Here is a 26,333-nt window from a genome sequence, read left to right as displayed (position 1 = left end):
CCCCGCAGTGAATGTTGCACTTTCTCTCTGTGGTTCTGCAGAAACCTGCATGCTGCTCGCACCTCCGAGGCAAAGCAGAAACCCTCTCTCGCATCCACTCGGAAACTTCAGCTGCTAAATACCATCTTGAAATGTCACAAGCCTTCTGTCTTTTTCCACTCCCCATGAACAACTCTTTCATATGAGTGGGAACATTCCAGCTGTTCAGCCACCCCTGGGCCAGGGCAAGCCCCTGCTGCCAGTGAGTGACTGCCTGAATCACCCGTGTCCTGCCACAGACTCAGGAAAGAGCTGGTCCTCTTCTGACCTGCAGAGACCTGGCCAGCTGTGATCAGAGCACAGGCTGTGCCCTGGCACAAGCCCAGCACCCACAACACAGCAGTTGTGGGACCCAGACCGGGAGCAATTGCACTGGTCCCATGTCCTGGCAAACCACCCAGGACTGGGCTGGAGCAGCATGATGGACAATCTGCTGGGCCTGGACAAGCTCCTGCCTGGGATGTGGCTCCCGCCCAGAGTCTGTGGCACAAACAGTGGAGCAGCTCTGACTGATGCTCCTGCTGAGAGGGGCCTTGCTGGTGCCTCAGACCACGCAGTGACCTTCCAGAGTGGCGTGGGATTGGAGGCGCTGGGGGCTATGGGGATGAGGTAATTGATCAAACAGGGCTCCAGGCATGTAGGGCTTGACCATGACCTTGAGGCAGATCAGAGACTGTGAGGGACTGGACACCAACTTCGTAGGCAGCAAAAAGCGTATGAGCAATACACGTGTTCCTCAAGCAGCTCTTGGGACTGTCTTTTCAATTTTTTTTTTTTGTTAATTCAGCTCAATTTCTTCAATACACCACACATCCTCACATTGTCTGTGTGGGATTGACCTGGGCTGGATGCCAGGCACACCCCAAAGCTGCTCCATCGCTCTCCCTACAAGGTCCCAAGTCCTGTTAGCAAACCTGTTTCAGCTTGGGCTCCTCTCTCCATGGGGCCACAGGTCCTGCCTGCCAGGAGCTCGCTCCAGCCATGAGCTTCCCATGGAGTCATGGCCTCATTCGGGCATCTGGTGTGGGGTCCTCCCCCGGCTGCAGGTGGATCTCTGCTCCCTCATGGACCTTTGTGGGGTCAGCCTGCAGTACAAGGCAGGGATGGAACATGGCTGGGGTGTCAGGGGTGACTCACAGGGTTGGAACATGGCTCTGCACAGCCCCAAAGGCTCCCCAAGACTGGCAGCACTGTACCTCCATCCCCTCCACCAGCTGCCTGGATGCTAGACACCCATTTCTCACCTCTTCCCAGATCCAGAGTAATTCTTGTGAGTCCAGGAGCCTGGATTTGTCACCACATTTTGACTCCACTGATCCCAGCCTGTGGCACAGCACAAGGATGTTTCCCCTTGCCTCTGTGGCTTCAGGCACAGCCTCAAAACACATCCCAAGGGACAACTGCAGGGCAGAGCTTCTCAGTTGTAAATCACTCCAGTGCTGGCAGCAGGAATAATAAATGTTATCCCCATGGTGCTAAAAACCAGTCTTTTCCCACAGGATGGCGAGACAGAGATTGTGGGTGCAATTTTCTGCCAGGAAAACCCCAAGTTTACCCAGTGCCTTTCCTGACTGCTGCACAGGGAAGGGCCGTGCTGTGTCTCTAACACAGAAAAAATGAACAGAGAAGCCAGTTTTCTATAATAAATTAGTGATATTTAAAACCAGCTCCAGCACACGATCAGCATTTCCACAGAAGTAAAAAACCCCAACATCCTTTCATTAAAGAGTTTTATAAATATATATGTATATATGAGTGTTACATACATTTGCATTAGTATAGGTACTGTACCATACATGCACACATACAGACAGATAAATAGATAAGAGTTTTGGGTGTTCAGCTTTGGTCCATGCTCCTTATGCTTTGTCTCAAGAGCACCAAACCCCAGAGGAAAGCTCTGGATCGCGCCCATCCTTGGCGGTCGTGCCCGGAATATGCCTCTGCCTGCCCCAGTCCCATCCCCAGCCCGGCACCAGCAGGTTGGGACAGGCAGGCGTCATAGCCCGGGAGCTCCAGGGTGCCCCCACTTCTCACTGCCAGATGGGGCACGTGGCTCGTAGCCAGAGAAGGCAGGCGCCCGCAGGACGCTGAGGGGCGAGGGGAGCAGCTGGCAGGGGCTGGAGACACCCAGTTCTGCCTGCTCCGAGTAGCCTCGCTGCACGGCGCTGTCACCTGGCTCCGGCTCAGTCTCGCCGCCCAGCAGGGGCTGGGGAGCAGAGAGGAGCTGCCCTTCCTCCTCCTCCGCACTGGCCGGGATCTTCACGGAGCTGAGCCGGAGCCAGTGTCCAGCCGTGCCGAGACTCTCCTGCAGGTACTCCTGGCTGCAGCTCCTGCTCGGCACGGGCAGAGGAAGGTGGCTGCCTGCTCCCAGGGCTGGGCACTGGCCTTTAAAGTAAAGCTGGAGGTGCAGGGGGAGCCATATCTGAGGTGTCTGGCTGTCCCTGTCACCTGTGTAGCTGTTTCCAGTCAGTCCCACTGGCACCGGCTGTTCTGGCACATGATGCCTATCACCTGTCTCCCCATCCTTCTCCAGCCGTGATGGGACCTGGGAATCCCAGGCGTGCCCCAGCTGGCTGTGGGTGCAGGATGGGTCCCTTCCCTCAGGGCAGTCTGGGCCAAACCCATTGCCACAGTAGCCACTCACATCCTGGGCAAGGCCGCGGAGGAGCTGTGGGACTGTGGTTGATGCCTGCCCAGCTGTGGATAGCCTGTGGGAGGGGAGCTCAGTCTGCAGGAACAGGGCCAGTGGGTTCTCCTCAAGCTCGAGGGGAGGCACCTGTATGGCCACACTCAGCTCGCTGTTCTGGAGAGCCTGTGAGGACACAAGCAGTGACATGGTCAGCCTCAGCCGGCAAAAGCCCTGCCAGCTTAGGAGTGAAAAACTGCTGAACACTGAGGGCTGCGCTGCCTGAGACCCCATCCTCCACTGTGATGGATGGCTGACTGATGCCCTCCACCAGTACCTTCTCCTTGGGGGACCGTGCTTCAGACAGCAGGGAAGGCACCTCGGTACCAAGATGGGCTTGGTGGTGTGAGAGTTGGAGGAAAGGAGGTGCTGAGCCCCTGCAAATGCAGGGAACCCTGGCTCGGCTATGGCTACACAGAAGGCAGAGACTGGAGGAGGATCTTCACTCACCAGTGCTTTTGGGAGGCGCGTCTCCGGAGGGCTGGGCAAGACATGCAGCTGGATGAAGTAGAGCCCAGCCACACTCAGTAGCAGCAGCAGGAAGAAGGCACTCGGTATGGCAAGGACCCAGGGAAAGCCTGCTGGGAGGTCACAGCAGGCTGAGGGGTCACTCAAACACATCCCTCCCAGCCCACCCTCCATCAGTGTTTCCCATCCATGCCAGGCTGAGATGTTTCAGGAGGCAAGCCCAAGGCAGATGACGAGAAAGCATTGCCCTGAGAGGTCCCCACTGGGCAGCACTGGGCAACAATCCTGACCACAGTGGCTGGAGGTGAGGGGCCCACATCTACACGCAAGTTTGTGCTATGAGCAGGACCTGAGATGCAACCGTGCCAGCTGAGATGGTGAGAGTCCTCCCACCTGCAGGGCCTGCTGGAGTCACCAGGCACTGCTCAGCCTCCCGGCTCCGCTCCCTTGCCATGTCTGCAGCCACCGTCCGGACACAGTACTGTGTGCTGGGCTTCAGATGCCCAAAGGTGCAAGGCACTTCCTCACTGCTCCGTTTGCAGGGTACCTGAAAGCAGATGCGACAGGTGGCCACAGTGGCTGGAGGTGGGGTTTGTGCATGGCTCCACTGCTCTGTGCAGCCTCAGCATCGCACTTGCCCCATGGTCCCTCCTCCTAGGCACCTCCAACACTCGGTTCTTTGCCCCAGGAGGTGTTCAGGTCCCAGAGCATCTCCTGAAACACCTGTGGCATCACCTTTCATCTGAACAGAACCAGTCCAGTTCTTCTTACCCAGGGGAGGGAAGGGGTCTCCTGCCTCGCTGAGGTGGGAGCCCCAGACTGGGGGTGCAGAGCACCTGACACCTGCATGCACAGCCAGGTGTGGGCAGGGCTGTGGCAAAGCCACCCCCACACCACTGCAACCTGAGATGGTGGCTTTGCTGCACCCGGAGAGCTTGTGCAAGCCCTGCAGCTCTGGGCCCTGCCCAGCTACCACGCACCTGCTGGACAAGCAGGTTCCCCTCGTACAGGTGTAGCCAGTACCACAGCTTCAGCAGCACTCGGTCGACTGGCTTGTAGGAACCAGCTCTTCTCCGGTAGGGAGTGAGTGGTGTGGTGATGTTTACGCTGAGGATTTGATCCTGTAGCAGCCAGGACAACTTGGGGGGGCCAACAATTGCTGTAGGGAGGGGGGAAAAAAATAGAAAATTAAGGCCTTCAAAGGAAGGCAGGCATCTTGTTTCTCTAGAAATGATATTTTTCTATCTGACATTCCCTTCCCAGAGCACAGAAGCTCCTTGGGTCTTGCCTGATGACACTTTGTGCTCTGAAACCAGCTCTAGGAATGGCAGCCACCAGGTCTTCATGACAGCCAGCACTGCTTCTGCCTCGTCTTCACACTGACAGACCTGCAGCACCACCGGCTCCCACTGCTGAGGCCTTCACCCCTGAGCCGTCCACCAGGGCCTGGAAACCCCCTGCCAAGGCCAGCAATCACTTTCTGAGTGCACCCATTTCCATGCCAGTTGGATGCAGAGGGAATGAACAAGGGAACGCAAACTGCCAACGTAGAACCCATTTAGCTGCTCACACATTCAGTTTATTGCAACAACCCCTGTGATGGGGGTCAGGGCAGGGTCCTGAAAATTTTCTAGCTCCAAGAAACCATCAGGTTTTTTGGACAGAACAGTCTGTGACTGAGAAGAGGCACATTCCCACATCTGGCAAACACAATAGTCAGGGTGAGTGGATCACCAGAGGCTCTGCCCCTGCCTGCACCAGCTTCATCTTGCTGGGGCAAAAACTCCCAGACCATGACAGGGGAGGAAGGTGAGCCTTTCAAAAGGCTCATATTCTCATATACGGAGATATGAGAATCATATCCTTTCCTGCCCCATCTCGCTGCGTTCCCCAGAGACCCAAATTCTCATGGTGCCTTGCTGGCCTGGGGCCTCCTATCCATGGTCCTCACCTCACTGTGTCTCCTCTGTCCTTTTGCTCTTCACCAGCCCCCCTCCAGCAGCTCTGCCCCATCCCTTTCCTCTGGTTAGGTCTCTTGGCTCTTTTCCCTCCAGTATCCTCATATGGTTTCCCACTATATCCCATCAGATCTCTCCAAGGACCCCTCTCCCCCTTGGCCCCCCAGGAAGAGCCCAGCTGGAGCAGCTCCCGGTCCTTACTGTCTCTGTATAGCTGCAGCTCGCTGGAACTGGCCCACTCGGACTGCTCACCTCTGGCCACCGCTCTCACCCGTGCCCAGTAGATATCGTGAATCCTGTCAAAATACAGCTCACACACCCAGGAGCTTCTGCTGTTCCCCCCGCAGGCATCTGCCTTTGTCCAGTTCGAGGTTCTGCCCAGGGAGAAAGCACAGGGATTGCTTCTTTTCAGCACCTTCTCAGCCCAAAGGGAGGGCTGCCCAGATGCCGCCATCCTGCCCAGGTGGAAAGTGTAGGAAAGCCCAGGTATGAGCCAACAGCATCCCAGGGTGCATGAGGAGGGGTATCACCAGCAAGCTGACTCCCTCCTGGGGACAGATGGCACCTGGCACTGTGCCCTGACCTGTGCTCTCCACAATGAGAAAACACACAGTCATGGCAGGGAGAACCCACCAACCAAGGGGTTGAGGCTGTTGAGGCTCTGTGGTATGAGGGAAACTGAGGGAGTGGCGACAGCTGAGCCTCAGAGAAAGGTGACTTTGGCTGGGGGGGGTCTTATCAACATGGAGAAAAGAGGATAGAGCCTTCCTTTCAGTGGTGCCTGGCAAAAGGACAAGAGGCGGCAGGCACAGGTTGAAATACAGGAAATCCCATTTAGCATAATGGAAAAAAACCCAAATCCAAAACCTCAGTCCAAAAGCAACCCCTTAGTTTGTTACTGGGCAAGTGACCAGGAAAGGGACCAAGCTGTCCAGGGAGGTTGTCCTGAAGTTGTTCAAAACCCACCAGGACACAGTCCTGAGCTGACCTTGCATGTGCAGGGGTGGGACAAGCCAACTCCACTGCTCTGTCACTCTGTGGCATTTACTGCCAGACAGCAGTCCTCTGGCTGCCAGGGGTCCCCAACAGCCTCTGCCAGGGTGTAAGAAGACCAGATCCCTTCACCCCTTCCTCCCCACCTACCTGTTCCTCCACTCCACCTCGTAAGTGGCATAGCTGGGTGAGCTGGGGTCTGGCTTCCAGTGCAGCCAGACGTGGAAGTTCCGTGCCTCCAGCTTCACATCCCGTGGACGCAGTAGCATCCCTGGAGAGGGAGGAGAGGGGCATGGGGCAGCGTCCTGCAGAGTCACCTTGTGGCCTGATGCACAGGTTCCCCAGCTTCAGCCCAGCATGGGCAAACACTGACTTCAAAGCAGGTGCTCAGCACCTCCATCCCCCCAGTGCCTCGCACACTGAGAGCACCTTGTCCATGCTTCTGCCAAAGCAGAGACACAGCTGACAAAACAGGAGGGACAACACCCTGACACAGCTGCTGCTGATCCTGGGGTTTTCTTTCTGTAGTGGTTTGGTTCAAAATATCCATTACTTACTTATTTTCCTTCTGTGAGATAAGAATTAGGAGAAAGCAAAGCAGGCACAAAACTTAAAATTTCTGGGCATAGAGCAGTGAGAGGGGATACACATCATAAAGTCACCCCAAGACACTTTCTCATCACACCTTGATGACCACTTGGGCCCCTCCTCTTCCCAGGTACCTTCAGTAGGTGTGAGAGGTGACCCTGTGCCTCCCCCTGCCCTGCAGCCAGGGCCCCACCCCCCCAGACTGTGGTGACATCTTCAGCACTAGCTTACCCTGGAGCAGGGAGCAGCTGGCCAGGAACAGCAGCAGGCGCAGGGCAGGGCTCATCCTACCACAGCCCATCCATCTGCCCCCACACTACGCTGCCGTGCCGGGGGCCACGGAAAGGGATGGGTGTGCTGGAGCTGTTTCGCTACCCACAGACATGACGGGCTGCTGGGACCTGAGATTAGAAACAGGGTATTATTCTCAGAAGCTTCAGCCAGTGACACTGCCCCATGAAGTCCACATACCTATTATGGCACAGAGATGTCCACAGTGGAGGGGCAGATGCCTTCAGGGCTGTGGTGGTAAGTGAACCTGCAGGGACAGTGGACAGCTGCCACACTGCTGTGGCACTGTGCACGTGCTGCAGTGACCTTCTGTTGCACCCACCTCTGGCACCCTGTGGCGAGAAGCCATGCTGCCTTTGTCACTGGGATGTGGGTCTGAGAAAGCTTCTCACCTGATGCTCACACCACTGGAGAGGTGACTCAGCCCAGCTCTGGGCATGACTCACACTGGCACAACCTGTGACACCACTTCGAGGACACCCCCAGCCTTCCCACAGCCTCCCTGGCCATGTGTGACGGCACCCACAAGGCAAAATGGGGCACAATGAGGGACCCTCTCGGGCTGTAAGAAGAGACCTCAGACTGCAAACCACAGCAGAGGCTGATCCTGCTGGACACCTGCATCTGACACCTGGCCAGTCTCTCCTTACCTTGGCCTTGCCCCACCATTCAGCCACCAGGAATCTTTCCCTGCTCTTGACGGTCATGGAGGTAACCTTCCTCTCCCGGAGCAGACGTGCAAGGGTTTTGAGGCCACCACACCAACCTTCTGGTTGTGGGGACACATTCCCCCGTGAAGGTGGGGAGCCCAGGGCCACCTCCAGAGGCGGAGGGGCGGAAGCACCCCTGGCCAGACGGGACACCCACGGGGCTGGCTCACCACTGCCACTCTCTCTTCCCATTTCACATTGACTCTGCACTAATGTTACAAGTGCTACCACCTCAGCACGTGGGTACAAAACATTCCCCCCATGCTTTCTCTGTCCCTTGCAGCATTAAGAGCTTGAAACAAAGAGGAACAGTCAACAAGCAGGGACGTGCAGCTGTAAACTGTGGGCGAGGGCTGAGGTGAGACCTCTGAAACATCAGAGCCGAAGCACAGGCAGTTGGTATAGGGATTCCCCCCACCCTGAGGCCAGCAAGAGCCCTCCTGGCCTTGTGAAAGAGCCTTTTGAAGGCAGCAGCATTTCTGCCTGGAGGGAGAAGGAGTCTCCAGGACTGTTCCGGGGGTTTGTGGAGTCACAGAGCTGGGGAACTGATGGAGACCCTAGCACCAGCTGCCTATGCAGGCAGGGACAGGGCTGTTCCCACTGCAGAAAGCAGCACAAGGGGGCCAATGCTTCCCTGAAGCAGCGAGGTTGACTGCAGACTGGTCCCTGCCAGCCCCCCTCTGAGCCCCAGCACATCCGTTCCCCTTTGCCATGGCCAGAGGGAAAATCCCAGCAACCCTCCCCATATTGTGGCAATAACTGAGATTGTGGGGATTTGTCCGCATCCCCATCACACCACCCTGAAGCACCAGCACTCCCCCCTACCTTGATCCAGCATTTTCTCTCTGCGGTATCAGGAACCCACCTTGCCCACCACGCTCTGTTAAACGCAACACCCTCAGCTCAGCAACCCCACGTTTGGCTCCGAGTGCTCACAGGAAGCGTTACCACGGTCTGCTCAGCTGCCCGGCTTCCTCCAGATGGGGGACAGGTCCGTGTTATCTGTGCCACCACGCTGGGAGACGTGATTTGACTTGGGTGGTTTGTACCTCCTTTGCTGAGCCAGGGTTTGTTTTTTTCCTTCCCTGCTTCCTTGTTAGCAACGTCCCAGCTGGGCGCAGCCGCTCAGCAGTGCCCTCTGCACACCAGGGCTGAGGAACAGCCTGTCCCAGCACGCCATCGCAGCTTCCTATGCCACCCCTGCGGGGACCATCAGTGGTGTGGGGACAGAGAAGCATAAGGGTCAGGCCAGGGGTGACACATGGCAGGGCAGACACAGGTCAGGACATCCCAGCAAAACCAATACCAGGTTTTATCCTTGCCAGGATCAGTGCTACAGGCTGGACACACAGGGCTGGGGCCCCTCATTTTGCCCGGGAGAGCACAAGGGACCTGCATGTGGCTCTGCATCACCCTCAAGAGCTCCAGGCCTCTGGCTTGTGCTTGTTCTTCCCAGGAGCTGTGCAACCATTACAAGACCAACAGAGCCACTGACAGCAGCATGTGGAGCTCATAAGCACCCTTCAGCTCTGCCAGGAGCCCAGGAGTCACTGTCAGCCTGGCCATTCCAAAACAAAGAGTCCTGGAGTGGCCAAGTGCCACCCCGGGGGCCAATGCCAGCATCCCCCCAGTTGTCCCTGCACCACTCCAATGGCCAGCAGCTGGGCAGCCCTGACACATCCCTGGTAGAGATGGGCTGGGGCCTGATGGGAGCTGGCAGGGTAACAGCCACGAGGAAAAGGACACACAGCCACAGTAGACTGGACAGGCTCTTTAATACTTCCCTCAATGAGAACACCTTGTGCTTGCTGCCTGCTCAGACGAGCCACTCACATCGCTGTCCATGTCCGCTCCTGGGGCAGAGGCCAGGCAGCTCAGCAGGACAGGTGGCAGGGGATGCCAGTCAGGCAGGATGATCCCTCCAGAAAGAAGGGGAAGACACAAGCAGGAAATGCTTCATCCAGTGCTGCAAATGCTCTCAGCTGTGCCTGACAGCTGCAGACACCCACCACCCCACAAAGTGCTGCTGGTGAGGCAGCCTATGGCTCCTCCAGCCCCCTCAGCCCCTCTCTCCCCCTTCTTGGTCAGGGTGGGGAGGAAGCCTGCAGGAACTTGGGAGGACTGTGGAGGCTGGCAAGCCTGGGTGCAGCAGGCACAGTCCAGCCCTGTGGGTAGGGTCAGGCCAAGGAGGACCCCCATGGGCCCAGGCAGCCCCGAGGGGTGCTGCACAGCTGGCCCCAGCAGTCTGGAAGCACATCCTCTGCCCAGCTCTCACTCAGCATTCTGAAAGCAGAAGGGTCACAGAGCTGGCCAACTCCACGGTCTGGAAGAGGTGGGTGCGTGCCCACTGCAGGCAGGATGCAGGCAGGACATCCTCAGACTGCAGCACTGCGGCTCCTGAGGGGTTCAGGGAAGGCAGGTCTCTCTGTGAGAGAGGGTGCCACAGGGATGAGAACTCCAGTGGCAACAGCCCAGCTGTTCCTGGGCTGGAGGCACCACCAGCCACCCCCAGGGGGGCACAGGGGGATGCAGAGGGAGCAGGCAGTGCCATGATGGGATCAAGCATCAGCACTTGCCATTGTCTCTGTCCCTGCCTCCCAAGGCTAAACCTTCCCCGGTAAAACCCATCCTCCAAAGGCCTTCTCCAGGTACTGGGCCACTGCCAGTGTCAAGTGGTCATTGTAGGCGGCTGCCACCAGCTGGATGCCCAGTGGCAGCCCCTCGCTGCCCAGCCCCAGCGGGCACTGGGTCACTGGCAGGCCCAGGACATTGAAGATGGCTGCAAGAGAGAAGGTTGGATGGATCAGAGTGAGCACAGTGACTGGAAACCATCGCTGCCTGGCTCTCCCACCCCAGGCATGCAAGCTGCTGCTACACAGCACCAAGATCCTGGGAGCTGGTGCTTCATGCAGCACTGCTGAGACAAAGGACATCACTGGTCAGAGACTCACAGTGCCCACATCAAGGATGGCACACACCATGGCATGCCAAATATGGGACATTCCTGCCCCAGGCACCAGCCCTCCATCACTCCAAAGCCAGGCAGCACTGACACTAGCACTGAGGTGTCCAGACCACATGGGACCCACACAGGGAGCCCCAGGCTGTACCCCAAGAGATGGAGGCTCTCAGGTTCCTGCTAAACTGTAGTGGCAGCTGTAACACCTCTGGGGCATGGAGGCCCCTAATATCACACACAGAAGTCAGACTTGGAAAAGGTAAAAGATGCCACACAGCAGGAAGCACAACAACCCTTGCCCCACTCTCTGGAGCAGCAAGACCCCCTTCTTTGCTGCACAGCCCACCATCAGCAATGAGAACACTCTGGGTTCAACACCCCAGCTGCCAGCCCACACTGCTGCCATGGGTGAGACCATCCCGGCAGCCCTAGCTGCAACCCCACAGGAGCCAGGGCTGCTCACCTGTGTAGGCAAAATTGAAGGGCATGCAGATGGGGGAGTGGTGCTTGGGGGCGATGGTGGGGTGCGAGGGGTAGAGGAGCACCCCATCCGGCCCCAGCAGCGCCTCCATCTCCTCCTGTAGGCTCTTCCCCATGCTCACCAGCTTGGCCTTCCCACTGAGGTTGAGGTTCACCAGCTTCTCTGTCAGTCCGAGGGCTGCAGCGAAAGGTAGAAATGGGGACGAGAGTGAGTGAGGACTGTGAGCTGTGTGGGGCAAAAATACATTACCCAGCCACACACAGCATCCCCCGCTTCTGGTGAGGCCTCCCACGTACCCCCCTCTCTGCCAGTAGCCACAGCAGACTGCCCCTGGCACAGCTTTGTGGGCAGCATCCCCCCAGCTCTGCCAAGGGAAAGGCATTCAGCCTGCCCCTTCCTTCCAGCTCTTCCAGGCAGTGGGGTTGAGCAGAGCTGGCAGAACGACCCCAGCACTCATTAGACAGACAGCACGACTGCGCTAATTAGGGTTCTCTAGTACCTGCTGCTATGAAATAAGATCAGTGCAGACCCTGACTGTTCCCTCTGAGCCTGTAGCAGTTCTGGCAGGGCTCACAGCAGGAGTGAACCCTGCCCTCAGCTCCATCATCCTCACTTCTTCTCCCACAATACCCACTACCATTTATCAAAGATCCACCCAGCTCTCTTGAGCTTGCATGTCACTCAAAGACACGGAGTGTCATTACAAAACTAGGCTGAAGCTGCTCAGGGCAAACCCTGAGTTCCTTCACTGGGCATTGGAAGGGTAATACCTGCATTTAACAACTTGCCCACCCCACCACTGCCTCTGCACCTCCCAGGGCCCCTCGCAGCATTACCGATAGCTGGGAGAGTGTGAGAAGACATCCCCACGAGCCACTTCATCAGCTCCCACAGCGGCCACACTGGCTTCCCGTGGTCCCCCAGCAGGTCTGTGAATCTTTGTGCCTCCTGTAACACACCCGCTCGCCCCGTCAGCACAGCCAACATGCAGCAGGGAGGCACAGGCTGGCAAGAGACAGTGAAATTCCAGCTGTCCCATTATCCCAATGTGAGGCCTTCCTGCTTTTACACAGGAGATGCCCATCAGGAGTGCCCCACAGCTCTGACACTGATCCAGGGCAGCAGCAGGAGTATCTTTCCCTGCCAGAGACAGCAAGGAGAAGGGAGAGTCCCCCAAAGCAACACCCAACTGACACGATGCAAGGGAGGCATTTCCTCCTATGATATGACCATGGGACCAGGAAGAAGGAGCAGAGGAGCCAGATAAGCCCTCCTTAGTGTGGTGGTGCTGGGCTGTTTCATCACTGCCTCTGCACCAGGAATGCACAAGTTATGATGCTCCCACAAGTTTATTTTATTACGAAACACTTTCCTGCATGCACAGAGCATAGCACAGCAGCTGCAATTCCAGGGAAAAATAACGCAGGCAGGCCTCCTGCTGGAAAGCTGCTAGTCCCCTACCTGTCCTGGCATCCCAAAGGGTGTTAATCCCAGTCTACAAGTCAGAAGACACAGCATGGGGCAAAGAGCAAGGCAGGATGTCCCCTGCTTGGCTGACATACCAACCTGCACGGAAAACGTCAATGTGCCAAAACAACCTCCCCCTCCCTATTACCACATTGCTCCTCTGCTGAGAGCCATGGCCTCATCCCACAGGAAAGCAAGGGAGAAGGGGCTGTGCAGCTTTAGGAGAAGAAAGGAGGACTGGGAGGGCAAATGGAGCAGGGAAAGCCCCTGAGCAGGTTTTGGAAGCCTACAGCTCTCCACAGCTGGCCCCAAACAGCTGATTCTTCCCTGCTGCCACCCAAGTTGTGCCTTTGCCAGCTCACTCTGACACACCTGCCCCTCGCTGTCCTTGGACGACATCATGGCTGACCAGATCTGGAAAGAATACTTCATCTTGTGGATTGCCACACGCTGAACTTGGACCCCAAGGTCATTTTCAAGGTGCTCCACCACCTGAAGGGAAGTGCAAGGACAGGTTTGTTTCCACAAGGATGTGATGCACTGCCATCAGCCCATGGAAACTACAGAGAAGAGGGTAAGGGGGACCTACTCGCAAGATCTTCCCCTTGTTTCTTCTTTAGCCTTGAAGAAGAAAAAGTTCTTTCCACTTTTTAACCCCTGAAAGCACAGGACTGGGACGCAAGGCTGCCTCCCCAGTCCTTCATCCCACTGGCCCCTGCAGGAGCCACACAGAGCAGCTCTTTCCCCTCCCCAAGTTCTATCTTCAGGTTCGCCCCAGTGAGTACCATCCTCCACTGCTTCCTACCTTCTTTTGGGCCTGCAAGATTTCCTTGTCCACAGGTGACACAAAAATGGACCCGCCATCATGATCCATGCAGTGGAATTTGATTTTCTCCAGTGACACTTTTTCATTCAGTTTCAGTCTGGGAAAGGAATGGTGCTTTGTCACAAATCCATCCCCAGCTCCTTTGCAGCTGCTAGAGGTTCTCACAAGCTCGTTATGTGTCCTCAGGAGACCCTGCTCTGTCCCCCAGGGAGGCAAGGTGAGAACCTGAAGACACACAGACACCTACTGCCCATAACGCATCCAGATGCTCACCCGCCCCCTCAGTCCCAGCAAGTTTCTGTCGGGAAAATTCTCATCTCTCCAGAAGCACCTTGTGATTACAAACCCTGGCTGCAGCCAAGGCTGGGATTGCACAAGAGCCAGGGAAAAAATGAAGTGGTAATGGAGAGAGCAACTGTGTGCAGGCTGTGGCAAAAAAGAGGGCTGCCCCATGTGCCCCATCTCCGTTCTGCTCCTCACTGGCACACAGCACGCTCTTGGTTGCATGGACCAAGAACTGAAGGAACTGAACTGGCCATGATGTGGGATGGAAAACTCATTCAACAACAGGAAAAAGGCCCGGTAATACCCAGGAGGAAGGCCAGCCCTGGGAGGGGAGGGGTGTGTGGGACAGCTCACTGGTGAAGGGGGACCTATCAGTCTGCTCGTGGCTGCCGGTTCCCTGGAGCACATGGGTGGTGGGAAGGGCAGTCCCAGCGGCCAAGGTCCTGCTGAAGCCAGGAGCAGAGGAAGGAAATCAGTAATAAGCAAACTGGGTGGGGTGCAGACCTGTCTCGTACAAAGGACTAATACACTGTGAGAGCTGCCGACTCCAGCTCAGCAGCTGGGAGCAGTGGGAACAACTCACTTGCTGACCCCGGGACCAGCCATGACTCTCAACATAGGCTCCAGGTCCTCTGCGTAGCGGCACATGGGCCCTGTGCACAGGTAGCTGGTCCGCACGCCTTGAGCGTTTGGGAACTGGCCATCGTTGGGCACCACCCCTAAGAGCAGAGATGTCAGGTACCACCCCAAGTATCATCTCCAGACAGGGCAGCCCTGCTGGGGGTCTTTGGGTACAGGGAGACATGGCTCCCCAGGGACTGCACACCCCACAAGTGCTGATGGCAAGGTGCATAGGGTGGGGAAGGGAGGAAAAGCACCCAGTCAGTACACTGAAAGCCAGAGAAACATCCCAGCAGATCCCAACCTTGTGAAAACATCCCATTCTGAGGATACAATACTTGGGTAAACCCCCTCCTGTCTCCCACGTGCCTGGCATTCTATCACCAAAAGCTTCCCAGCTGCTAAGCCCAGCTGTGCTTCCTCAACTGGCTTGTCCCATGCAAGGGGTTACCTGACTCCTTACAGCAATCCCACCAGTGACCAGCACAGAGGTGTCCTGAATGGGTTCATCCCACAGCCCCCATTCCACCTCATGGCATTTCTGCTGGCAGGGAGGAGGAGGAGGAGACCCCAACACCGACCCTACCTGTCGTGGGTTTATGGCCAAAGACTCCATTGAAGAAGGCAGGCATCCGGATGCTGCCGCCGATGTCAGAGCCCACACCTATGACTGAGCAGGCAGCTGCCAGGACACTGCCCTCCCCACCTGCACAGGAGAAAACATGGCAAAACCCCACAGGTTTATGGTGCAAATCATCCAGCAAAGCAGGAGAACCTCACAGTGAGGGTGGGGGCCTAAAAAGCAAGAGGGATGGGGGGCACCTTGGCTTTCGTGATAGCTGGGGGACAGCCGGAGAATGCGGGCCAAAGGGATTTTCCTGCTGAACTACGACAGAGCAAACTGAAGCAATGCCAGATGAAACACCCAAAAGAGGCAAAGTAGCTGGACCTCCCAATAGCCTACAGCGGTACCCAGGAAAGAGGCCTGTAAGCTCTGCAAGAGCCCAGGGACACATTAATAGCTGCGTGCAGAGACGTGGAACTCTTCCCTTGCTGTATTTTAACCTGACACTTGTGCAGGACTGTGCTGAGGTGCCAGTGTTCACCTGAGCTGCCGCCGACAATCCTCTGCAGGTCGTAAGGGTTGTTGGTCCGCCCGTAGACCCTGTTGCTGGACTCGTACCACATGCAGAGCTCGCTGCAGTTGGTGACACCCAGCGGGATGGCACCCGCTTGCTTCAGCCGCGACACCACTGTGGCATCTGAGGTGGCGATCACGTTACGACGGTTGACCAAGCCAGAGGTGTTGGGCATCCCTGTGGTGCCAAGGTCAACAGGAGGGAGGCATCAGGGCCAGTGCCCCCGGACGATCCCGGTCTGCAGGAAGCAGGTTCCCAGTGAGGGCTGCTCCTCTGAGGCACCACAAGCTCTGCAGCACCTGTGTGCTACAATAGAACACAAAAGCAGAAGCCCAGGCAGAGCTTGGTGCAAAGCAGGGAAAGGGAAACTACTTCCCTCCAAGCACCTGCCACAGCCACCCACCACTCTGGGGAGCACTTGGCCAAGAGGGAGCAAATCACGACCTGGAGAGGCACAAAGATAAACCCACCGTACAGAGAAAAGGCCTCCTTAACGGTGATGGGAACCCCCAACAAGGGAAACTTCTCCTCCAGGTAGTCATTGCCAGGGCCCTCTGAAAGCAGCTTATCGACCTGCTGGGCTTCCTGCAGGGCCTCCTCAAACCTGCAACAAGGCACCGGGCGATGTTCTGGCGCTGGATCAGAGAGGAGGGGGTCCCCGCAGGGCGGGCGGAGCCCAAGTGCGGCAGGAGCTTGTGAGGGAAGCCTGGTCTTTGCCGGAGCCGGGAGCATCCCGGCCAAGCAGCCGCCGGGCGCTCAGCACGGTGCTGCTGCGGTGGCAGCGCGGGGATCCCCGAGCCCCTGGCGTGGCGCAGCGGCCTGGCCTGGGGCCCGAAGGGAGGCAGGCGGAGAGCCACTGTGTCCTCGACCGTGCCGTCTACCCCCAGCTCACCTGTCCTTAACCACGGCATTGATGAGGTGATTCACCTCCTTGATCCTCTGCACGTACGCCTCCACCACCTCGATGCATGTCACCTGGGCAGGGGCACAGCGGGAACCGCCGTCAGGCGCGGCCGCTGGGCGGCGGAGAGCGGGACCCCCGCTGTCCCCCCATTGTGCCCCGCTGTCCCCCCGCTGTGCCCCGCTGTCCCCCCATTGTGCCCCGCTGTCCCCCGCTGTCCCCCCGCTGTCCCCCCATTGTGCCCCGCTGTCCCCCCGCTCCCCCCTCCCCGGGGCGCGGGTGGTACCTGCCGCGCGCGGAGCAGCGCCGCCAGGCGCCGCGCGGGCAGCAGCAGGAGCGCGCGCCGCGGCGGCGGGACGGCACGCGCGGGGCCGGCGCGCGGCGGCGGCAGCAGCGCGAGCAGCGCGAGGCAGGCGCGCGACAGCAGCCGCAGCAGCAGCGCGAGACAACGCTCCGCGCGCGACAGCGCCATGGCTGCACTGCGCGCGACGCCGCGCGACGCCCCGCCCCGCCCCGCGCGGAAGTGACGTCAGGGAGACGCACCGCCCGCGTTGCCGTGGCGACCGTGCCGCCGCGGCCCGGGCCGGGGGTCGTCGCGGTGCCGCGTGCGCGGGGGCCTCACCGGGCCGGACCTCCCCGGGAGCGCAGCGGTGCCCGCGGGGGTGGAGGGACGGGCGGCCTCGCCCACCTTTTGTCTCGCTGCTCGGCGCTCAGCCCCGCTCTGCCCGCCCCGGGCCGGCCCGCTCCTCTGCTCCGGGACAAAGGCAACGGATCGGAGGCGCACACCGCAGCCGAGCTGTGCTGGTGCGAGGTGACAGCGGCGCTCTCGCGGGTTAGCGAAACACGCCCCGGGCAGGGGCTGCACTGACAGCCTCACCTGGACAGGTGCGGCCGCGGTCTGAGGCGCCGGGGCTGAGCCCACGGCCGCAATGACTCCGGGCTGCCCGCGCCGACCTCCTGCGCTGGACTGTGAAGGAGACGCTTCCCTTTCCTGCAGAGGTTGCCCGTCCCCATCCAAAAGCCTGTCTTCAGGGTCAGGCTGTGCACACAAACGCTCTGTCGGGTGTTACCTACCTATTGAACATTAACAACCATCAGTTTAACGTTGACATCAAATTGTAATGTTCTTTTGGATTATAAACACCGAGCCTCATTCTCAAGCTTTCCGCTTGCTATTATCACACTTATTTTTAAACATGCTCTGAGGTGTTCAGGTGCTTGATTATGGAAACTGGAAGAGTGCTCTATAATCCTCAACTCTCAGGGCAGAAGAATTGGTAATGCTGGGGAAAAAATCATGTATTTTAAAGCAAGGATTTAAGCAGCATGTGAGTGGGCCTTACTGCATCTCTTCCACATAGTTGGCAATTGAATTATCAGTGCAAAGCAAGGCTACAAAGGGATATATTTCTTGTGAAAATCTTTTATGACTGCAAAGTCAACACGTCAGCATTTATAGAACAATCTGCAGCACACCCACCCTAGAAGGCCATCGGCTGACCTCTGTCCCCTAAAACCTAAGCTGACATTGAAGTAATCTTGATAGTAGTTCTTTTTTCATAATCTTATCAAAAAGACTCTTTGCTCCCTGCCTGATGGGAAAGGAGAGGAGAGGAGAGGAGAGGATGAAAATGGAAAAAATGGAAAAAATAGGATACAAGGTACTCTAGAAATAAAGCACTAAGGTCTGAAAACCTAAGGTTGAAGTGATTTGGGCTGTTTTTCAGTTACTATAACCAGCCAACCGAGCAAACACCACCCTGCATGCACACTAAGAAGCCAGTTAACGCCAATCTGATTGCCAAGAGCATGGTGACTGGAAATACAGAATGAAGCTCACCCATTCAGACCTGTCCCACCAAGGGACACCAGCTGCTTAGAAGAAAAACATGTTTCTGGGTCTTGCACTCCAGGAGTTTATGCTTGTCATTATTCTCAGTCATTTCATTACTACCAAAGGCTTAAAAAACCACAAGAGGTTATCAAGGACACATGGAAAGCTGGAGTGCTTCTGCTGGCTGTGTGGATGTGTGTTGTAACCACTAATTGCCCGGGAAGCCATGGAACAGGCTTGGCAGCCGAGTGCGAAGCTGGTGGGAAGAAGAGGCGTGCGCTGATTGGCAATACTGCAGTCTGGCTGCCTTCACAGCTTTCTCCAAAGCTCTTCTGGATCTAGTCCCCAGTGCATAAAAAATACCTTTTTGGAAATTGAAAGAAGAAAAAGAACCTGATAGCACAGTTCTTTGTGAAAGGAGTCCTTTAAATCTTATCCTTAAAATAAAGCTTCCAAAGAAACCTGGGATTTGTGCAGCACACTGCTGGGGTGGGGTGGAGTGGGAAGGGATGTTTAAAGGTTCAGTTTTAAACACAGTCAGATGCTTAATTCCTAGGTGATCCCAGATAAAAACCCCTGAATTTGATGGCAGTTCCTCCAAGCCAGATCCACCACAGAGGGATTCTGTGCTCCGCGTTTCCATCACCTGTCTTCTTGTGTGCTGGCCCAGGAGCTGTTGGGTGCCCGTGCTGCTCACTCAGGGCTTGCGGAGAAAGAGCTCCGACCTCACCTTGTTCTTGCTGTGGTCACGGGGCCTGGTGGGGCACAGGAGGTGCCCAGCCTCAATACCTCATTCCCGGAAGGGCAGGAGGGCCCCGAGGGGATCCCCTGCTGCCCGTGTGGGAACACAGCAACTGGCACTGCCAAGGTCTTGGGCTCTCTCGATACAACACTGCCATGAGGTCACCGCCCACAGACCCACCAGCAGGGCAGCTCAGGGCTCTCCCAGCTCGCCATCGGTTCCGACACAGCTGCAGCAAGGCTGGGCCAAACCAAGCCTTGCACCGCACAGCTGCCAGACACACTGCCCTGGAAGCAGCCAGAGCCGCCTGCAGCCGTGGGACAGCCTCCCTTCCGAGCAGGGTGGTGGGACGGGGAACATGGGTGTCATGGGGCTTCTGCTGCTGCCGCCGCAGCGATGGTGCTGAGCACCTCGGGGTCGGGACCGTGCCACGGGAGGTCGCTCTGCCACCGCCGATCGGTGGCCCTGGCCCTGCCCCGCAGGGACGCAGCTGTTCCTCTGCACGGAGCCAGGGTACACTGTGTTCACTCCGAGTCCTTGATTAAACAAAATGTTTATGCGTGCCTCTGCTCCAGCAAACATCTTGGCGGCTGCGCGAAGCCTGTTCGCTGCTGCTGCTCCAGCTGCACTGGAATTGGGGCAGGGTCCGTGCGATGCTTCAGCTGCTAGCTGGCCTTCCTAGGATGGTCCCGACTTCAGGAATACCCCACCTCCCCTGGGTCCCTGCACCCCCAGTTCCATTGTGAGGGACCTTGTCTGCTGGGGAAGGCTGTGCCCTGGAGCCCCTTGGTGCCAAGGGGAGCTGCTGGCCCTTTTGAAAGGCCGGGGGGGCAGGCCATGCTTTGCCTCTTTACTCTGAGAGAGTGACACCCACCCCACAAACCCACCACCCATTTCCCACCTGAGCAGGGCTTTGAGGTACATCTTGAGATTTCAAGAGCAGCTAAGACATTGCCTGGGCTCCATGGTGCCTCCAGCAAAGCAGAACACTGCCACTGTGCCTTCTTGACATCCTGCTGCTACACCCAGTGATCATGGCCATGTACAGCACCATGGAGTTAGGTGGGCATAGTCAGCCCTGGCCGGGGCAACTGCAGGGCTCAGACTGGCTCCCAGGGCTGGCCTGATTGCAACTCCACGTCCCCTGTCCTGTCCAGCCAGTGTCATCCAGGATGTGCCTGCTTTCTTCCCTGCCTGAGGGGACTGTGTCAGCTGTACACATTTGAAGTTAACTGGGCACAGGCTGGCCCTGCTGTGTCATCTCTCAGGCATCATGCAGCCGCTGGTCTATGCCTGCAGGGCAGCCCTCAGCCAGATGTGCTGTCATCACATTCATGCTGTTACTCCAGCTGATACCTCCAAAACCCTTGGAGGAAGTGGGGTGACTCCCTCCCCAAGCCATATACCCTGGGAGGATGGAGCAGCATGCCCTGGCTGAGTGGGGAACCAGCATGTTGAGGTCATTTACAACTCTGCCAGGTGAGACCAAAGGAAGTGTTCTGCAGGACTGAGAGAGGACCAAGACCAAAGCTCACAGCTCCATCCTTGAACTCAGGAGGCCAGAAAGGAGAAGGTGCTGATGGCCACTCAGACGATACCAACACACACTGGACTCCCAGCCTGGAGTGTTTCCCAAGAGCATGGGCTTTCAGCAGAGCCAGTTGCCCAAGTGGTTTGCATGCCCCTGCCAGGCTGTGTGCCATGGTTCTTGCGAAACAGTGTTGATAAACACTCCAGGGCATGCCAAGTCCTGCAGAATGACAGCTGATGTTCCCGGGCTATAAGGAGTGCCTGCACAGTGAGAGGAATTTTCCATTCCTCTGTGGCAAGCATGTCTGACCCTGCTGGGAGTCTGTCCCCAGCAAGGCAGAGATTATCTGCTGGTGTCCCAGCTGGCTTGTCAGGCCCAATAAACCGCCCATGCAAGGGCTGTCCTTAGGCGGACAGCAAAGCAAGGGGTGGTTGGGTTTCCTGGGGCATGGTGGCACCCTACAGGGCTGGGTTGGGGTCCCACTATCCCCAACGAGACCCCACCACACCTATTTCACCATGGGGCCATTCTTGTGTCCTGGTAATGAACTGCCCCTTAGCTTCCCCTTTCCAAGCACATGGGCCAAGTTCGGGTGAGCCATAGGCTGCTCCATTCCCTGTCCCAAGGACTTGCCTTCCTGTGATTCTTGTCCTCTTTCCATATGCCCTGAGGGCAGTGGGGGACCCTTGGCAGGGCCCTCCAGGCTGCCTGGATCAGCTCTGCCCAGGTGTGTCTTCTAGCAAGTTGGAAATGCCTCAAAGATCACCAGGTTTGTGGTATGAAGAGGGTGTGCTTGGTCCTGTGCTGGCCAATGTTTGGTAATTAGCATGTGAAAGCCCAATTTGATTTGACCAGTGTGTCCTGGAGCTGCAGTTCCTTTTGTCCACCCTGCCATCCCACTGTGCTCTCAACAGAAGCATGAAAAGCTCATGCCAGGCAGCATAGCCCTGGACAATGCACCTGTGCACAGTGCCACATGTGTCCCTGTCCCCCAAAGCAGCCTGACACATGCTGTTGTTGGGGTCCCTCCCCGCCGTGTAGCCCTGGGAGAGGGGCCCTGAGGGCACAGACACGGGGTTTCCCTGCCCCTGCTCAGCCTCGTTCCCATTGGTTGGTTTGTGTTCCCCTGCGCGGGCAGAAGGACCCTTGGTCCCGTGACTGGAACAGTTCCTGGGCAGAGCCCCGGCCATGCGGCTGGAGAAATAAACATCTCTGAAACAGCTAGCAAGAATCTGTCTGTCCATATATATTTCCTTTCCACGGGACTCCTGGTTTGATATATGCGTGTTGCAGGATCCCCACTGCAACATGCTGTACCATCAATGGCACAGTAGCTAAACATCAGCCAACACCTGGAGAGAAAGGGGAGAGTCACAGGTCCCTTCCTTCCTTCCTTCCTTGCTTCCTCTCTCTGTTTCTCTTTCTCTTTCTCTTTCATTCCTTTCTTCCTCTCTTTTGCTGCCACCTGGACATGCCCCTGCTGCCACCCTGGTGCTCCCTTGCTTACCCTTCTGGCATCTGGGTTAGCAGCGGCCGAGATGCTCACAGCCCAGGCCTGCTCGTACCATTTCACACCTGGCTGCTGCCCTGTGCTATGCGTGCTGGCTATCCCAGCTCAGCTGGGCTGTGATAGAGCAGCACCACTTGCTCTGACTGATCAGGGTCCCCTGTCCCTTCCCATGTCCCTGCAGGCTCCAGGCCAGTGGCTGCTGGACCAAGGCACTGTGGGAGCCAAAACAGTGTGATGGGATGCACTTGCTGAGGGTCCTGCTGGGAGCACACCCTGGGAACAGGCACATGCAGGGGTCTGTTGCTGTGTGGGAACTTGTGCTTCGGACGGAGACAGTGGCAAGAGGAAGAGGGACTTACGGTTTGCTCATGGCAGCAGACACAGGAACACTGCTGTCTCTTGGCTCCAGTTTGTGGCATTGTGGCTTGTGCATGTGGGCAGAGGTGGCAGTTGCAGTGCAGCTTTTGGTGCCGGCACCTCTCCACTGGGGAAGAGACAGAGCTTGGGCAAAAGGCAGCAGCAGCAGCAGTGAACCCCATCCTGCCCCCGGGTGTTTGGGACATGCTGTTCTCTCAAGCGATGATAAGGACAATCAATAATAAAAGCTGGCAGATGGAACGCAAGCCTGGCCTCCAGCCAGCGACCTTCAGGAGCTGGGTTACTGGAGCAGGCGCAGGAGTTTTGGCAGTGGCCAGAGCAGCGTGGCGTCGGGAGCCAGTGCAGGGTAAACACGGCTGCTGCAGCGTTCGGATAGCGCTGCCCGAGCGCATGGCTCGGCCACCAGCCCCCTGGCATGCAGCCTGATAGCACCGGGCATCGCGGCAGCTCAGGCACACGCTGTGCACCTTGGTAACGAGCTGGGACAGTAACAAAACTCCACAGAGCACAGGGCTGCTTGCGCTGCTGTCCCCGATCGCCGCGGCCCTGCACATGCGCTGGGGAGGCACAGCCGGCCGAGCCTCCTGAGTAACCCGGAGCGCTTACATAACCACTTGCCTGCACAAACCACTGCACAAACATGACCCACTCACAGCCGATCTCAGCAAGATCCTGATAAAGTAGAAAAACAGCAACCCCAGCCCAGTGCCTGGACACAGCTGGCCCAGGCTGCTTGGGGCTGTGACGTGAGAAGGTCGGCAATGTCCTTGCCAAGCAGCTGTGGGGCTCCAGTGCTGCATAACAGCCTGGAAGGTTCGAGTTGGCCCAGCGCCCACACGGGCGTCTGCCTTCCAGCAGGTTCTGGCTCTTTCTGAGCTTCTTGGAGCTGCAGCGAAGCTCAGGGTTTTGCAATTTTTGAGGAGACAAAGGGCCGTGGGGCCACACACAGTAACACCTCCTGTCCCAAGTGGAGAGTCCTTTTGCCCCTGGGGACAAAACAGCCTTTGGGGCTGGTGGGGGAAGATGCAGAGGATCTCAGCCTTAGGTTGGACTGTCCCTGCCTGGTGGAGACCCAGGCTGTTTCTTTCTTTGCTGTCCAAAGAGCACTTCTTTCTCCTGAACATAGATGTGACAAGGGATTCGGGATGTGCTATCTCATGTCATCTGTTTTGGGGACAGGGCAGCATCACTCCCATCCGTACTCTCAGTGGGGGGATTCTGGCCATGGCACTGGTACTCCACAGTGCTGGCAAGCACTGTATCTCTCACATTCTTCTCTCCCCCTCATGGGGCCTGGTCCCTATCCCAAGCCTGAATGTGACACCGGCTGACTTCAGCTCTGTCAGCTCCATCTGGCAGTTTCTGCACTGCTATGGCTATGTGTGACCCTCTCTGGTCACCCTAAGGTCCCGTCCCATTAACTTCCCTTCAGCAGAAGTCCCTCCCTATGCCTCTGCACCTCACCTGCCCAGGGCTGCAGCTGGACCAGCACAGGGACCTCCCCACTGGCACCACACAGAGGAGCTGCCTTGGTTGGGCTCTGGAGCCATGAAGGCTGCCGCTGGCATGGTTGGGAAGATATTGGCATCATGGCTCCCTTGTGGAAGACCAAGTCTTGCACAGCACAGCTGTGTGGGAGAAGAGGAGCTTGCTCCTGTGCGCAGCATGGGGCAGTGGGTGCTCCAAGGCATGTGCTTCCCCATCCGGATTGGGAAGCCCTTCTTATTGGCATCTCCTGCCCTGCACATTGCTCCCCTTCCTCTGGGCATGCAAAGCAGGACAACTTCTCCAGCCCTTTGAGTGTCTGTGGCAAAGACCCACTGAGAAAAGCCTAAAAATAACCTAGAAATAGTGGAGGAGGAAAAAAAAAAGGGGCTCTTTATTGCTTAGCCAACAGGAGAACCAGTCGTTGCCTGGCAAAAATGAGAGAGGAACTGGGAGTTAAAATAACATCCACTCGCAGGGAGCCAGCCCAGGCGGCCACGTTCCCAGGTCTCCTGCGGGCTGGAGCAATGTGCTGCCGCCTGCGTGGGCCGAACGCGTGGGAACTGTGTTCCTGAGCCACATCCAAGATCTGCGCCCCGCCAAGCTCCCAGTGGGGATGCAGGGACCCCTCCCTACACCAGCAGGATGCTCTCCACCACTGCCAGGACAGCTGCCTGTGGCCCCAGGAGTCATTCCCCTGTGGAGGATAGCAGGATGGGGTTTGTCCCAATATACTGGGTATAGCTGGTGCCACTGACCGCAGGCTCGGGCTGCTGGGTTTCCAGCAGCTGCTGGGATGGGGAGCAGGGATGTGGCTGGGGAAGCCTGGGAGAAACAACCAGAGCAAGGGGAGTCAGGCTGTGCGTGTTCCCTTCCTGGGTCTGTCCCAGCTGTGACTAGCCTGCTCACTATGACAGTACCCTGGGTCTGACCTGAGAGCATCGCTGCTGCCTCACCGGGTTTCGCTGTGGGAATGGGCAGCTTTTCACAGTGAGTGGGGGAACCAACCCCATTCATAGCAACCAGGCATGCAGACTGTGGATGCCTGTGGCTTTCACTTGGAAGGTGCTGAAAGCAATCAGAAAACAGCGTTATATAAAAAATCATTTACAGAGTCTAGTCAAGTGGATCCAGCATAAGCCCAGCACATCCCGTCCCTCCTGTGGCATGCAAGGCCAGTTCCCTGGGGCAGAAGCAGCTTGCCTAGCACAGCCAACAGCTTTGCTGGGCCCTCCCCATCATGGAGAGCAGCAAAGCCAAGTGCTCCCCATGTCAGGAATCTCTCTTCTGCTTGACCTCAAACACACCTGCAGACCTAGAATAGCAGAGGTGGCTCTGACAAGCCCAGCTGCAGCAGTGATAGCTTATCTGCCACTCAGTGCTCTGCTCCTCTAGTAGAGCAATGTGATTGCAAAGTGGTAAATAAAACACTCCGGGCTCTGCTCCTCCTCAGCACACAGCAGCCGGATCCCTTAGGGGTACCACTGTTGTGATGTTCACACTGGCCAAGTCCTGCCTTTGCGAAGCTGCTCCTGAGCCCACAGGGAGTAGTCTGGGTGGCTCTGCCCTCCCACAATCAGGAAAGCCCAGAGAACTGAGTATTGTGACTGCTTTGGAGGAGTCTTGTGGGTGGGAGGAGGGTGTCTTGAGACCCCTGAAGGACTTGGGACTTGTGACTGAAGGACTGGGCAGACTCCATGAAACAGTGCCTGGTTCCTGGTCCTCAGACCTAGGATCAGGCCCTCACCACACTCCCTTGGACAGAGGCAAAGCCTGTGCTAGTGATTTGGCCTCAGCCCAACATTGTATTTGACCCTGTAGTTTCTTGGAAGCTCCCGGTTGCTGCTGGGAACTGGGACCCTGTATCACTGGTTGCAATGCTCCAGCAGCTGGAAGGGAGGTGTGATGCAGCGCAGTGAGAGATATTGGGACCAGCTGTGGCAAAACAGCTTCTCTTTGATCAAGTAGGGGTGCCTCCCCTTGTGGGGTGGACTTTGTGCAACTTGAGGGAATGTGAGAACTGTGTCTGCACAGCCAGGTATCTCTATTCCCAGCACTACCATTGCCAGGAGCAGAGGAGCGGGGCACCCTTGCAGGGTTTCTCAGCATCGCTTGTTTTCGGCTCATGGCAGAGCACTGTGTGCCTCATGCCCTCACTTCCTGTTGGCCAGGAAAGTGAGACAGAGCACTATGCCGGGATCTGGACCCTCTTGGGCTCAGGGGCTGTGTGGACCATCCTGGTCCCCAAGGAGGTGACACCTCAGTGCTGCAGTCCCAGCCGTCCCTTTTACCTGGGGAGGTGAGGCTGCCTGTCCCTGGAGAGGCTCGGGTGCTCAAAAAGCTCACTTCCCATCACTGCCCTTTGGCAAAGTCGTATGATAAACTCCTTGAAACAGGGCTTGCAGTGGCCTTGTCCTCTCCTGTTCCCTGCCCCAGTT

General features: G+C 57.2%; 2 protein-coding genes across 14 annotated transcripts; both read right to left on the bottom strand.

Annotated features, from left to right (window-relative positions):
- Positions 1-1,752: 1,752 nt before the first annotated feature.
- Positions 1,753-9,394, bottom strand: LOC104691689 (interferon lambda receptor 1-like). Of its 10 annotated transcripts, none has more exons than XM_039571779.1 (9): positions 8,602-9,394; positions 7,207-7,273; positions 6,967-7,136; positions 6,298-6,418; positions 5,356-5,528; positions 4,177-4,355; positions 3,590-3,743; positions 3,179-3,309; positions 1,753-2,854 (listed from the first exon to the last, which is right to left on the bottom strand). In XM_039571779.1, the coding sequence occupies exons 3-9, from the start codon at positions 7,034-7,036 to the stop codon at positions 2,039-2,041; spliced, it is 1,644 nt and encodes a 547-aa protein (XP_039427713.1). In that variant the 5' UTR covers positions 7,037-7,136; positions 7,207-7,273; positions 8,602-9,394; the 3' UTR covers positions 1,753-2,038. The 10 variants fall into 10 exon arrangements, with proteins under 10 accessions (XP_039427713.1, XP_039427715.1, XP_039427716.1 ...); XM_039571781.1 differs by having other exon boundaries at positions 6,967-7,126; XM_039571782.1 differs by having other exon boundaries at positions 8,673-9,394.
- A 100-nt stretch (positions 9,395-9,494) lies between these two features.
- FAAH2 (fatty acid amide hydrolase 2) lies at positions 9,495-16,887 on the bottom strand. Of its 4 annotated transcripts, XM_039571789.1 has the most exons (12): positions 16,702-16,887; positions 16,407-16,489; positions 15,985-16,118; positions 15,482-15,691; positions 14,962-15,081; positions 14,338-14,473; positions 13,449-13,566; positions 13,016-13,135; positions 12,013-12,124; positions 11,159-11,353; positions 10,313-10,515; positions 9,495-10,161 (listed from the first exon to the last, which is right to left on the bottom strand). In XM_039571789.1, the coding sequence occupies exons 1-11, from the start codon at positions 16,885-16,887 to the stop codon at positions 10,340-10,342; spliced, it is 1,590 nt and encodes a 529-aa protein (XP_039427723.1). In that variant the 3' UTR covers positions 9,495-10,161; positions 10,313-10,339. The 4 variants fall into 4 exon arrangements, with proteins under 4 accessions (XP_039427723.1, XP_039427722.1, XP_039427725.1 ...); XM_039571788.1 differs by having other exon boundaries at positions 9,495-10,515; XM_039571791.1 differs by lacking the exons at positions 16,407-16,489; positions 16,702-16,887 and adding an exon at positions 12,638-12,742 and having other exon boundaries at positions 9,495-10,515; positions 15,482-15,752; positions 15,985-16,073.
- Positions 16,888-26,333: the final 9,446 nt, after the last annotated feature.

Source organism: Corvus cornix, chromosome 4A (genome assembly GCF_000738735.6).
Source record: "Corvus cornix cornix isolate S_Up_H32 chromosome 4A, ASM73873v5, whole genome shotgun sequence".
In the NCBI taxonomy this organism is placed as follows: Eukaryota; Metazoa; Chordata; class Aves; order Passeriformes; family Corvidae; genus Corvus; species Corvus cornix.
Note: the sequence above shows the minus strand (reverse complement) of the source record. Positions and strands in the feature narration are given on the sequence as shown.

What these genes read in the sequence shown, in the direction of transcription:
- LOC104691689 (XM_039571780.1), bottom strand. Translation starts at nt 7,036, where the DNA reads ATGGGCTGTGGTAGGATGAGCCCTGCCCTGCGCCTGCTGCTGTTCCTG. An exon ending in GGAACCTGCTTGTCCAGCAG is followed by an intron (nt 3,744 to 4,176) that starts GTGCGTGGTAGC and finishes ATCTGCTTTCAG; the next exon opens with GTACCCTGCAAACGGAGCAG. An exon ending in CGCGCCTCCCAAAAGCACTG is followed by an intron (nt 2,855 to 3,178) that starts GTGAGTGAAGAT and finishes GTGTCCTCACAG; the next exon opens with GCTCTCCAGAACAGCGAGCT.
- FAAH2 (XM_039571788.1), bottom strand. Translation starts at nt 16,887, where the DNA reads ATGGCGCTGTCGCGCGCGGAGCGTTGTCTCGCGCTGCTGCTGCGGCTG. An exon ending in CGCTGCTCCGCGCGCGGCAG is followed by an intron (nt 16,490 to 16,701) that starts GTACCACCCGCG and finishes GCCCCTGCCCAG; the next exon opens with GTGACATGCATCGAGGTGGT. An exon ending in TCACACTCTCCCAGCTATCG is followed by an intron (nt 11,354 to 12,012) that starts GTAATGCTGCGA and finishes CTTTCGCTGCAG; the next exon opens with CCCTCGGACTGACAGAGAAG.